The sequence below is a fragment of the Hydractinia symbiolongicarpus genome, chromosome 4, assembly GCF_029227915.1.
Source record: "Hydractinia symbiolongicarpus strain clone_291-10 chromosome 4, HSymV2.1, whole genome shotgun sequence".
Classification (NCBI taxonomy): domain Eukaryota; kingdom Metazoa; phylum Cnidaria; class Hydrozoa; order Anthoathecata; family Hydractiniidae; genus Hydractinia; species Hydractinia symbiolongicarpus.
Genome location: NC_079878.1, coordinates 481,763 through 496,315, shown reverse-complemented (window position 1 = coordinate 496,315; position 14,553 = coordinate 481,763). Strand labels below are relative to the sequence as shown.

General features: G+C 34.2%; 1 protein-coding gene across 2 annotated transcripts in view; it reads right to left on the bottom strand.

Annotated features, from left to right (window-relative positions):
* Positions 1 to 338: 338 nt before the first annotated feature.
* The window catches only part of LOC130640735 (dnaJ homolog subfamily C member 4-like), a 50,870-nt gene continuing 36,655 nt past the window's right edge, over positions 339 to 14,553 (bottom strand). Inside the window, exons 6-9 of one of the 2 annotated variants that reach the window (XM_057447263.1) lie at positions 3,276 to 3,356; positions 2,611 to 2,712; positions 1,798 to 1,869; positions 339 to 1,319 (exon numbers count right to left, since the gene is read on the bottom strand). In XM_057447263.1, the coding sequence (XP_057303246.1) occupies positions 1,250 to 1,319; positions 1,798 to 1,869; positions 2,611 to 2,712; positions 3,276 to 3,356 (325 nt within the window). In that variant the 3' untranslated portion in view covers positions 339 to 1,249. The remainder of the gene's footprint in view (positions 1,320 to 1,797; positions 1,870 to 2,610; positions 2,713 to 3,275; positions 3,357 to 14,553) is intronic. The other variant, XM_057447264.1, reaches the window with a different exon arrangement.

Genomic DNA, 14,553 nt, shown 5'->3' with positions numbered 1-14,553 from the left:
TCCGCCATTTCATTTATGAAGAAAGTACACAACAGTTGCCTCGTTTTCGTGTTAACGCAATTACGTCATTACAAATTTATGGAAAGGACTATACCTTTTTCTCCACAAGGAAAAAATTAGCTTTTTTGTTTTAAATTTTGGAATATGTAGATGTTTTGTAAAAATAGTGCATGATGTTCGTAGCTATTTCAAAGTCACACACGTTAAAAACTATTGACAATTTTAAGCTTTTCAGCTGGCAAACTTTGTGGCTTGTCACACAATTAAATTTTGAGTAATTTTTGAGAGAATTACCACGGTTAAATGTATCATTAACAAAAGTGAACTGCATTTAAATGTATTTACAAGAATTGAAAATATAAGTTAAACTACAATAATACATTTAAAGTCCTCAAGGAGACAAATTTTTGCGAATATTATTTATGCGATTGAAAGGCACAAAAATAAAAATTTTTACGCTTAGTTGCTCTCATTACAAAATGCGAAACTAATGTTTGCGATTTGAAGGTTTTTTGTAAAAGATAAGAACGTTTATTTTGTTTTCTGAATATTTCCCTAGGGAAGTGATTGGTTCTGCGCAACATAATACAAAGACCAAATGTCAGTTGCAATACATTGTTAAAAGATTATCGGCTTACTCATTGTCTTCCAGTGTTGTTTCAATTGAAAAGTTTTTTAAAAAACAATTGGAGGACTTATTCTTGCAATGGGGTCAAGAAAAGTGTGATTTTGCGGAGCTTAATTTTGCGAACAGGGATCAAAATTTCCAGTAAATATTTCTATCCTTGAGATATGCGTGCTGTTAAATAAATATTTTACAAACTTCAGTCCAAACAAAAAAACTTTTTTAAAAAAAATTGACGCATGTGCAGTACCATATCTTATTGCACATAAATAGTCTTATTAGACAACATTTTTAACACTTTTTTGTGAAGAAAAAAATGTTTGTATATTTTTTTCATAGAAATTAAAGCATTTAGTATGAATTATTATATAGAAATAATAATTATAACATAGTATAAGGCAAGAAAGAAACAATATATTATTCAGAGGTAACGCTAACTATCCCCGTTGTTTCATCGCTGGGTTAAAGTCATATGTAGAAAAATTTTATGAAACAGAAGACCTCCTAGTTGAGACTTGATATTCGTCACATCGTTTTATCACTTGTCCCATATCGATTCACCATCGCGAGGTCTATGCGCACAGCCTTCAATGTGGATAGTGTTTATCATCTATCCAAGAGATCTCACGAAGGACTGTCTTCACTCGATTTTTCAGACGTCACTTTTGCAACAAAAGATTTATATCCTGTCCGGCTATAAATAAAATCAAAATCATAGATACTATTCCTTTGTAGTTGTGCTTACTGTCCGAGATGACAAGATACAATATTGTTGTTGAGACATTTCAGTGAAAACTAAGTGTGTGTGTTTGTTAGAAGTGTAACTGAAGGATATATTGGAAGAAAAGAATTACCTAGAGCGAGTTTTCATCAGTGTTCCTACTTCATCATTAAAAATAAGTAGTAAGGAAATGTCCTTTCGTATTTTCATAGACAAAAAAACCCCGCAAAAAGCAAAAAAACTTTTCTCAACTCAAAAAAGGCAGCAATTTTACACAGTGAATACTTTTTATTTAAAAAAAATATGCCAAATGAAATGGAAAACAATATATAGTGGACAATTTCTGAAATTTAAGGTGTCATAAATAGGTTTTTGTTTTTAGAAATTTGAAAAATCACGGAGACTCTGTTTAATCACTTTCCAAAACAAGATTGCTGTAACAACTACATACCTATCCTTGAGAAAGGCTGCATTTTCCGCTGTTCTTTTATCCATGTGCTTTTGAAATTCGTTGTGATACAACCTGAACATTTTTAGAATTAACTAAAAGCAATGACAAAACCAACAAACAACAAACAACAACAACAACAACAACAACAACAACAACAACAACAACAACAACAACAACAACAACAACAACAACAACAACAACAACAACAGGAACAACGAGAAACAAAAACAAATAAGTAATAACATATGGAATTTGTTATCTCTGACACTTGGATTATTAAATTCAAGAAATTTGGCTTTGCCTTTATCTTATTTTTTTCAGTTTTTAATTTAAACATTTTTATCTTATTTTTAAAGCTTAAGCTTTAATTTAATTGGCAGTAAAATAGAAAGTTTTCAGAAAAAAAAAAGAAGAAAACCAATCAATTTTTACCACTGTAGTTGTTGCTATTTTGGTCTTATTTTGTAAGAGTTCATCTCACAGTTCTTATAAAAAGTGTAGTCGGGGGATAGGCTAAAAAATACAATGCGGATGTAGTGTTTGAGAATTTAAAAAAATATATTTAAGCTTCTAATATGAAATTTTTATAAGTTTTTATAAGTTTTTTAAAACTTACACTAGAGCCGTATATATTTTGACATTGTGACTTTAACGCTTACTGAGATTTCTTCAGTTGACAAGTGCGTTAATTTAAGGAATTTGGGGCGCTTAATCAATGCATAATCGTAAAACAACTTACTTTGAATGAATTACAAATCAAGTCGAACAAAAAAAACAATGAAAACAAACAAGAAACAGGAAAATACGACTTACATTATTCGTGCGAAGTTAAAGGCACCAATTGCCACCATAAGAAGAAATAGAAAAGACAGCAAAAGTATATTCTTAGATCGCCGTTCTTCATAATTCTTTTGTCTGAAAGAAAATCATTTCAGCAACACAACTAATTTATATTCAGAAAAACGCGAAAACTTACATATGAAACAACAGCTAAAATCATTTTCTTCGGCTTTCACTATGGTACTTTGGGTTTAATGTCTACCTTGCATTATTAGCGCCTTTCACGCAAAAAAGACAAAAAAATTAATTCATAATGGCTGTACGATCTCCGATATGACTGAAAGTAATAACATTATTTTTTCGCGATTTTTTTAAATATTACCGATATTAAAATCCCGCAAAATATCAGGATGGAAAACCGCGAAAATATGCAAAACTTTTGAAAACCTTAACAACGAATTTTTTTTCGCGACATTCTTAGATCATGGATTTAATTTCTAGTTTCTGCTGATTATATTTCCATTAAATACTTAAATTTTAATGTAAATTTGCAGTATCCGCGAAAATAAATTCCTGCGAAATCCACTAATTTTTATCAGCATAAATTAATTCCGCATTAATACAAAAATTTCGCGTGGTTTTTTTTGAATCGCAAAGTTTTCTTCCTGCAAAGCGTTTTGACAACACAAAGTACTTACAAATCTTTGTGGTAATCTTTGTATGTTTTATAGAATTCATCGTATGCTTTTCTTCGTGTCCCTTCATCCCAGTGCCACTCACTATGTAAAATACAAAACTTATATTATAATGGCCGTAGTGAAGCAAGAAAATTATAGTTTGCCCGTATGTAGGTCCTGCATAGTCAATGGGGTCATCATTTTATATTGGATGAAGATCAATCTTAAAATTAACTTTGGGAGACAACAACTAATATTTTAGTTTAATAAATATTTTGAAGACAATGATTTTTTTAAGTATTATAAAATATAATTAATGGCTGTAATAGCTAATTTTTATTTGTTAATTTATTTATTTATTTATTTTTGTTTTGGGGTGGGGGAGGGGTTTTATACAACTACTTTGGTTTTAACTCGGTCACGAAAGGTTTGTGATGCCATATTTTCCCCCATTATCTCTCACCACAGTAACGTAAAATAATAGTTTTCGTGCCAAGTTATATCACTATATCTGAAAAAGTGTCAGTATACTTAATACATGTTATATACTGAGATGGTTATACGATATTTTAACACGCTTTTCCGGAAAAAAAGAAAATTTCAGGAAACCAGATTCACCTTTATATTTCTATAGTTACTTCAAACAAGCGATACACAATTAAAATGCTATTTAAAGTAACTTGTAAGCTTATATATTAGCGAAAAATATAAACCGAGGATATTATACAAATGTAAAGAATATTTATAATTGTGATACAATGAAAGAAAATAATCCATTTATAGCCAAAACTGATTAATAGAATTAATTTCAACAGCTGTAAAGCTGTTAAAGGATATAGTCATATATGGGGCAAGCAAATGGAGCGAGAAGATAGTGGGAAATTTTGTACATTTTTCTCAACGGGTCACGTTTCAAATTTCTAAATTTTTTTGACAACAGCTCATATATAAAAACTGTATGTTGGTTACAAGGTGGTCACTTAAGGTTTGTTAAGAAGATTAGAAATAAAATACAGAAATTACAGATATGATATTATATTAAGTTTTTACTTCCGTCCAGTTGGATGACACAGGCATAAATATTAGCTGTAAAATAAGAAACCTTTTTGCACATACAGCGTCATTTTTGGTCCTATGACGTCATTAAATTACTTTTCTTGTGAAAAACAATTTTCACTGCATTACATAATTGTGACATGGGCAAAAAGATCCATTGGTTGAAATATGAGCCGTCATTGATTGATATATGTGGCGTCATATCTGATCCTAGTGACGTCATCAAATATATTATTTGCCCAAAAGGAGTCTGTACCAAGATATTTTACAACTGTGCCAAGTTTAATGATTTTAGGATAACTTATGCACCCCCGTCGGTACAAAAATAAAAGTATTAAGGTAAAATAGAGATCGCAATAATATGAGAAGACTGGGTGTAGTGTATACTAGTTATGTGAAAAGTAAATGATACACTATAGGCATACTCTGCAAAAGATTTTAGTGAACGCATAAATGAAACGGAATAGCATGTATTGTATGTGATGAGGAGTTCACCAGGCTACGATCATATTTGCGTCCCAGTGACTTACTACACGTTAACAGAAGGTATAACAACAATCAGTAAATTGATAACACTAAACTTATTAATTAATATAGTAAAGTAATTCTTTATTTTAAAACAAAGTAGATAAAACGCTAGTTCCACAGTTGAAACCATGTATGAGCAGCCATTTTGAATGTTTTTGCTACATTAGATAGTATTTGATATCATATTTAAAGCGTATATATATATTTTTAAAAACATTAATTTAATTAGCAACTGTCATTTTGATACATTCGTCTTTTTATCTTTTGGTCGTTTGTTAAATGCATATTTGTTTGGCGTACAATCCAACTCAGAATCTAAAAGTTTGACTAAAATTTCGTTGCTTCTTCTATCCATAAAAAAATCATGCGCAGATTTCGCTCTCTGTCTTTGCTCTCCATCACTAAGCTTCTGCGTAAGTTTGGCCTTCGTTTTTGAGCTAAGATATGATTCATTTTCATAGCTTTTTAATATCGTATGTTCAGAGTTTCTTCTCGTTATCCTACAAGAATTGTTAGTTTGATTGTGCACTGTAGGAACAATTTTCGGCGTTGTTTTATTCTCCATACTTAAATGGTTTAAAACACGTTAGTTTCTTGTAAAGTCAACGTTTTATCTTCTGTTATCGTTCGTGTTTAATTTTTTATAAAATGCCGGTTCACGAGTTACCAAAACACATGCATGAACTTATCGTTATAACTAATTGCACAACATATAAGATGGTGTTATGAATGTCATATCAAACTTACAAGCTGTTTCATTTCTTATTGTGACAGATAATCCGAAAACAAGTTTCTTTTCTTTACAACATAATTACAATCAATTCTACATGTTATTTAATAATTAATTCATCATGACAATCAATTACACAGACCTAACTATTAACGTATATCTGTAGTCTTTCTCAATATAACCGATGCTCAATTTCTCATCCGCAAAGAGAAATGTTTGAAACAATTGCACATTCTTATATTTGAATATGTTTCGCATTTAAATGTCTTACTTATTCGTAGTTAAGGCTCGAATTAATTAGAAGTATCTTGCAGATAATAAAATCATTAAAAAAGCATTGATGTGTCCGCAGTATGATATTTAGTTTCGAAGTCACGTAACTGAGAATAATAATTAACACAGTAATCTATCCACCGCAACAAGTAAATTTTTCATTATCCTAAACAAAGAGATACTAATTTGTTATCTCAAACTATAATTTTATTATACTGAAAGAGAACTACTTTGTTCATCACTAACATACTGCCTGGCAGTGAGCGGGATTAGTTTATCACTAACATTTTGCCGCACGTAGTGTAGTGGGTTCGCCTGCGGCTCCCAGTTATGGGCACCGCGGATCGAATCCCGCTCACTGCCAGGCAGTATGTTAGTGATGAACAAAGTAGTTCTCTTTCAGTATGACTTACACGCATTATACTCGCCCGTCATGATCAGAGGTCTGATCGGGGTGAAGCATTCTCTGTTGAGAATGAAATACGAATGTGATATGATAAATATTCACCTATGTATAATTTTATTCCTATGACATAAATTTGAGTTGATTGAAAAGGTTGAATTTTTTCTACTGGATATTGTTTGTACTTGAAAACGCCTTTGCACATATCTGCAAATGTCCTGCTGGGAAACAAAATCAATTAAATCTTTTTTGAAATTCTTGTTTAGTAAAGAGTTAGGGTATACAAAGCAATGATTAGGGGAAGAATATAATAACTCAATTTTTCTTATCTATGACCTACTATTTACAGATGTGTCATTTACAGATGACATACAAATAAAAAGGTACACGCTCAATGTCACTCCAACATTTAATTTTGCTTCCTTCAACCTTGCCCTAATCGCCAAGCTGAAGAAATAAATACTTCAGCTATTTTAATCACTAGTCGTTAGCCCGTGGAAAATCCACGGGTTCGCCCGTCCTTTTTATACCGCATTGCGTGCTTCTCGATATTGCGCAGCTAAGCTACTATTTTGCGTGACAGACAGACAGACAGACAGACAGACAGACAGACAGACAGACAGACAGACAGACAGACAGACAGACAGACAGACAGACAGACAGACAGACAGACAGACAGACAGACAGACAGACAGACAGACAGATATAAATTTTGAGACTCGGACACAATACAAAATTCCTATTGGCACATGCAGCTTCCGTATAAGGCAGTATCAGGCAATGATGACATTTATGCCTGCTAACCTCTCACTAGCACCAGTAAAAAAGCCGTCAAATACACTACAATGGTTTTCAATAAAGTTTTTCGTGCTCGTTAACATTTTAAGCTACCATTTTCTTTGACGACGGGCAATACCGCTCCATATCTTCCTGTCGTCAAGAGCGCTAAGCCAATCAAAGTGCCTGAAAACCCTATTGTCTGCTTTCGAAATCCTGACGGTCAACTAAAGAAATATCAACTAACCAAGCATCAAACTAAGGGAAGAAATGAGAAAAAAAATTCTAAAATTATCTGTATTAAAATGTACGAAATATTCATTAAAGACATCAGAGAAATTTTCAAGATTCACGAATCGAAGTTTACGAGAGTCCATTATCAACAACGGAATACAGTTTCTAGTTTCGGCTGAAAGGTCGAACAAAATCCTGATCTTTTGGCATTTAATTGAAGATATGTGTGTCTCGGACGCCGTTAGTAAAAGCAACGGTTAATATTCCATTTTACAAGTTGCATATACTGTAGCTCAGGTTTGGAAAAGACGTCGAATGTAAATCTTAGAAAAATCTGACGTATAGCAGGCTAGCTTGCTACAATCCCGGTCAAAAATAATGGCAGTAGCAAGAGTGTGTAGCAAGAGCTTGATAAGTACAAAGCCCCCTTTCCCCCAGTATCAATGTTCAAAAGTTGTGCTAACGCGTTTCCAAACATTGATAATGGGGGAGAGGGGGTAAGAAAGGATTATACTGCACTTTTTGTAGCTTACTGCCAATATATTTTGACCGGGATTGTCTCTGAAATTTTAGACTTAGAATTTTTTCGGCAATTTTTTGCAGTAATTTTTTTGACTTAATTTTTAAATTAATTCTAAAGGTGGATACTATATATATGTTTTGAAGTATGTAACAGCATTGTTTTTTTTGTGCCATGCTAAAATTGGAAACAATAGAAATGCTAAAACAATAGATGACGAGGCGAATGGGGCATTTTTCGATAATCGCGAGACATTATAATATTCCGTGAAAAATTGTAGTTAGATGAATACGTTATTGTTACTAATTTTTGTGGGTATTAATTTTGACGCAGTTGTGCGAAAAAAAATTATTTGCGCGCAAAATTTAGTACAGAAGCAACGCGCAAAATGTTTTGGGTGAAAAGTACTACGCGCAAAATATATATATATACCTTTTCAAGAATGAAAGGGTACATGTATATTGAGTCAAAAATTCAGAAAATTAGTACCAATAAGGTAGTGCTAAGCTCTGTAAGGGAAGATCGAACTGAAAAAAGGACCTTGTTTATGTTTGTTTTGCATGTACATAACTGCCAACAGAAACAATGATAACAACAACATGTTTATTTTCGTCTTTCTAGAAAGATATATATAAACATAAAACCAGCGCAAAATCAAAATGTCTCCAAAAAACAGTTGGGGTAAGTATCAAAAAATAGACCTACAAACTTCCATGAAGTTGAGGATATTGCATCAGGAGAACGGTCTGAGTTGTTATGAGCTTGTCAAGCGTTATGGAAAACTGTTTGCAAAGCGGACCATTTACAGGCATGCAAAAAAACCTATGGATGCCGCTGCCCCGTTCGATCCATGGAAAGAAAACCAAGGTCGCCCTCGAAAGTTGTCTATCCGTATGGAACGAATTATTGTCAGGACTGTGGCACAATTGCGACGGAATGGGGTACAGTTCTCCTCGAAGAAAGTTCAAGAGACAGCAGGACTCGGCTGGAAGATAAGTAACAGACATACGACGTTGTTTGCAGAAACATGGTTACAAGTATTGTCAATCAAGGAAAAAAGGACTTTTGAGCGTGAAAGACAAATCCATTCGCACGAAGTTTGCTAGGCAACAGTTAAATCTCCCGGCCGAGTACTGGACTAAGGAGATTGGGTTTTATTTGGATGGGATTGGATTTGCATTTAAGCCCAACCTGGCTGGAGATGCGAGAACAGTATCAAGTATGACCTGGCGTAGGCCCAACGAAGGTCTTTCTATCACAACAAAAGGACGAAAAGAAGGCAGTGGGGGTAAGATGGCAAATTTTTTCGTTGCGATTAGTTTTGGTAATGGGGTTGTCATGTGTCACCATCATGACTGGAAAATCACTGGCGACAATTTTGCCAGGTATGTTATTGATGAACAATTCCCCACTGCCTTCGCGAAGAGCGAGTCTGCGCTACCGTACAAGTTTCTTCAGGATGGATGTCCTAAACAAAATTCAAAAGCAGCGAGGGTGGCCTGGGAGCGCAAAGGTTATGTCATGGTCAAAATACCGGCACGCTCCCCGGATCTAAACCCAATAGAAAATTTTTTCCACCTGGTTAGGACAAAATTAAAAGAAACGCAATGAAACAGAACATCACAGCAGAAACATATGAACAGTTTGTGAACAGAATCAAGCAAACCATGTTGACAGGTATTCCAAAACAAACTATTGACAACCTGATATCATCAATGCCAAAAAGGTTGGCACTTGTGCAAAAGCACAAAGGTGCCAGAACAAAATATTAAGTTTTTAAAGATATTTAGCTGTAAATTCTATGCGTCACAGTGCGTCACTAATGCGTCACTCGGTTTTTTGCATGTGTTTAACTGTTAAATGTATGCGTCACATGCGTCACAACATTTTTTTTTAATATATATATACTATTCTTTTAAAACTTTGGATGTGACGCATGTGACGCATTAAATTCTTTTACAGCATAGTACTATATAGCTTGTGACGCATATGTGACGCACTTGTGACGCATGGAATATAATAACTTTTAAATACGAACATAGTTTTTATATATTATACATTTTACGCATCCATGCCTTGAATAACCAGGGTGCAAAAACAGTGCGGACAAGGTTCTAAGTCTTTCATCGATTCCTTTGGGATTTCTTCAATGAATTTGAATTCTCGCCACCTTGAACTCATCATATCTGTTTCGCGTTGATCTCTGGTTATATTTTCCAACATGTTCAATTGAACCTTTGCTTGTAGCCAAAATTGGCATAGAATTGTCCCTGCCTATAACCATGTCAGTGGCAAACTGGTTTTTAGGCCTTGGCAGGTGAACAGTCTGACCTTCCAACAGAAGGAGAAATTTGTTCCATGCGAATAATTCCGCTGACCACCTAAAATCATTAAGGTAGGCGAGTTCACATTCATCGAGGCCAACCCATGCGTACTTGCTGCTTGCAGGATTAACAAAACAATAGAAAATTAGTTCTACAGGGTTCAACAAGAATGATTTTCCACAATTTGTTGGTCCTGTTAACAGGATATTGTTATTTTTCTTGCGACCACGCTTCAGACATTCTCGCAGAGCATCAGCAAAAACGTATATATTGATGCTATTGTTTCGCAACACTTGCCTTGCACACACCAACCAAGTGCCGTTGCATCCGTCTACGCAGGCTGTGTTTGATTTTTCTACCACAACGTCAAGTCTACATTTTTGCTGTCGCTCGATCGCTTTAGGGGCACTGTGCATTTTCCAAGTTACAAAAATGAGTTCTGAGAGTGCCTTTGAATTTTGGGAAAAACGAGTGAAACCCCTCTTTGACACTGGTGATTTGGCATTCTTTAAGTTTGGGTGATTTTTGCTGTGCAAAACTGACTCAAACAGTTTATCTTTGCAAACATAACGGTATGCAGCCAAGTACCCATAGTTTTTGGATGAGAAGTTCACAGAAATCTTACGTGTCTTGTAAATGTGCTGATGAATGGGGCGCCAACGACGGGTTCCACTCAGTTTCAATGCCATGTGGTGTTGATGCTCACCATCTGCATGAACCTCTGTACAAGTAGCCCAGTGTTCGACATTAGCCTTAGGCGTCCCTATGGAAAATGCCTCTAATACGATGTCAGTGAACGCCTTTTGATTTGGAACAACACTTAGATCTGCTTTGGAGTACGTTAACATATACGTTCTGCAACTGTCTTTGTTCTCAAGCTCCTCATCGCTATTTATATTGTTTGCCATTCTATATTAGGTTTTATACTTTATTTTATACGTTATTTTAGGTTAGGATGAGAACCTATTTCTTGTGTTGAATAATATTTGATTTCACTTTCGTTTTCTTCGAATTTTGGCGCCTAATTTTGCTTATCATTTCACTGGATTCGTTACAGAATAGTAGTCTCATAGAAACTAGGGTCAAGTCCACGTGTAAATTCGAGTTACAGAGGCCTTTTTGACTTTCTCTAGGAAGAAAAAGGCCACAACTCTTGTCAAATTTTTTCTTGAAATTCAGACAATCCCGGTCAAAAATAATGGCAGTAAACCCTTTTTTCATGTGTAGCAAGAGCTTGATAAGTACAAAGCCCCCTTTCCCCCAGTATCAATGTTAAAAAGTTGTGCTAACGCGTTTCCAAACCTTGATAATGGGGGGGGGGGGGTAAGAAAGGATTATACTGCACTTTTTGTAGCTTACTGCCAATATATTTTGACCGGGATTGTAGCTATTTTGTGCTTTTTTCCCAAGTTTTCTATTTAGTATGGTGTATTTTTATTACCTACCATAGGCATTATTTTGCCAGTCGATTTGTGTAAAAGGTCTGGGGAAAATATACAACACCACTCTGATTGGTAAAAATTTTCTGCTGACCATGTCTAAAAAGGCGTTCTGGTTGATGTTATTAATATGTCCAAATAAATGTCTGGAGCTATTTTTCTAAACTAGTCTTCAGCCCGCGAAAAAGATAAGAGTTGTGCATGACAGATATTCTCACATTTTCCCCCATGATTTATCTCCTTGTCATCACCTTTCTGGAGCGTCCTTGCAACGAAATGGAAATTGAGCTACCAGTTTGAACAAAAGATATATACGAATGTTATTATTAAGTTATTGAGCTTGCAGGAGTGGTTCTACAATATTGCCAGCCTGTGGAATTTTTCCTCTGTAAATGAAGCACCAAAACCCTGCCCTTCATTAAGGCGGTTCCCCTAAAAAAATTCTAAATTTTAAGAATTGTTATTTAGCTGTTTTCTGACAACAAATTCATCTTAGAATACCATGGCAGGTAGTGCATATGACAAATTTAGGTTTTTATTGCGCATCCTGCCACTTTTTCCAACCTACCGCAAATATGTGCATAGCAACGCCCATAGCAAACATTTTCGTATTTTTGAGAGCTTTCTTGCCCCTCCTTCGATGTTAAATCCTTTGCAATAGCTCGATGATACTTTAAGGCCTCCTAAGACAATATCTGGCAGTTCAGAATATTAAATGTGGTGTTCCACAAACATCCAGAAAGCTTTCTTAACGACGCACCCTCCGAAGTGAACTCGTTTTGTCTTAAAACGAACTGCAAAAGACGAGAATGTAAAAATCGCGCATTTTGAAAAATAGCTAATGACCTTAAAAAATGCAATTACGTCATCAATCCTTTTGTCATATTAGTTATTTTATCAAGGGTTATGTGCATATAAATTATCATGTCTAAATCATTAAGTTAGGGAGATGGATAGGGAGGTAGCTGAGAAGCCCGTAGAAGGCATAGCCCTAATGGGATAATGTCCATTCATTGGGAAATTTTTAGTGTAAATCTAGCTTTATTGTCGCGCTAATAGCTTGATTTATCGCTATGCCTACAACCTTCTGACATTGTAAGAATGAATTGTTTATTAAATAGAATATTTCCTGACGAATTTATAAACGATGTTTATGTTGACATTAGATATTACAGTTCTGCAATTTGTTGTGCAGCTATGACAAAAATGTGGCTCTACCTGAAATGAAATATATAAAAATACACTAAAATGAAAAAGAGAATTTGTTTGACCCAATACGAGTTTCAAGGATCCAGATTTCTTGTAAGTACATTACAGGTTGGTCACATGGAAAATTAGCATGGATCACGTGTACTCATGATTTTTTTCTTTTTAATTAAATAAATTATTAGAGGTATAATAAAAATCGTATGTGCTGAATATGGCTGTGTTCACACGATCAGAATTTTTCATTAGATTGTTGTTGGCGTGTAATTTGTTGTTTAAATTTGGAAAGATGTCTGCAGAGTCCTATTGCGATGTTTATTGATTCAATTTCTTGGCAAATCGGACGTATTTAAGACCCTTGTGTTGTAGCACAGTCTTCTGTTATAATAATATTAGCAGTAAATGAAGAAAGATTTAGAAGTGCAAAGAATACACCAATTATCTCTTTCCAGGTGTTTGAAAATACTTTGTTATATAATCTTGCAATTTCAAACTAAAATGTTATTGAATTTTTATAACATATCGAGGTAAAATGGGTTAAGAAAGAAAAATACCAAATTTGGTATACAATTTATTATAGTAACGTAGGCAACCATTGTATTAACACTATTCAGAAAGATTAAATCCAATACTCTTTTGTAGTGAGGACAGAACAAAGAAAGTTAATATGCGTAACCACGAGATGGTTTTGGGTCATTAAACATTGTTTTTATATACCAATGGCTTTTCTAATCTCTTAGTAAATATCGAGAGCAAAGGAACGCTAAGGTGACGAAAGCTTTAAAGGATAAAGTTAAAATAAAAAACATGACTGGATTAAAAAGTAAAACTAACAGAGCCTGCAACACATCAAGAAAAACACAAATAGATATGACGGATGAAGCTAAAACAGTTGTAATGCTGAATAACATGGCACGAAAAACAGTTATTGATCAAATGGATTTTGAAATTGATGTGAATTCAAGGTTTCATAAAAAGTTACAACCGATCATCAAATCCTCCAATTTTGTTAGTAAGAACGAGAAGATGTTGTTGAGACGGATAAGTCGAGTGATGTAATTAAAGATTGACTATGACAAATTTGCTAACAAAAGTAAATTAAAGACTCCTCAAAGAAGAAAGAAGAATTGAACGACAAGAAATACGAATATTTTGCTAATTTTGACATATTACTTTTTAAAGTAATCTATAAGCGAATGAAATATATTGTATATTTTATTTATTTTGCTGACATGTATAATTATTTACTAAAACATGCCACGAATATATTGGTACAGTAAAAATGACCTTCTTTCTAAGACAAAGCCACGCAAAAATCTTTATTGCAATAGGCGCATTCTGTCTGTCGCGCCGCGTGATGCCGTTTTAAAACCACAGGAAATAACAATACTGCGACAGGCGAAATCCTAAGAACGGTTTGCTGGTGGATTCTTCTACGGAATAACGATTAGTCTATATTGTAAGGCTCGCTTAGATTCGAGTAGCGACAGTTATTTCGTGCAGATATTTTTACAGGCTTACGATTGCCACAATAGGTTAATTCCAAACTTAAGCGAGAATTGATGAGAATTAATGAGAATTTACCAAGACGTTATTTTTGAATTCTTTTACGTGAAAAAAATTAACAATACTAATTATAGAATGAATGCAAAAAAGCAAAGAAGATATGACTGTTTTTTACTTTTGTGTACCATAAGAGCTTCATTAATCTGAACTTAAAAGAGCTTTGATCGCAAGTCTTCTGGAAGTCCAAGCACAAAGCGTGGCCTGCACCTCTAGGGGTATAGATAAATCTGTTATCTGTCCTCC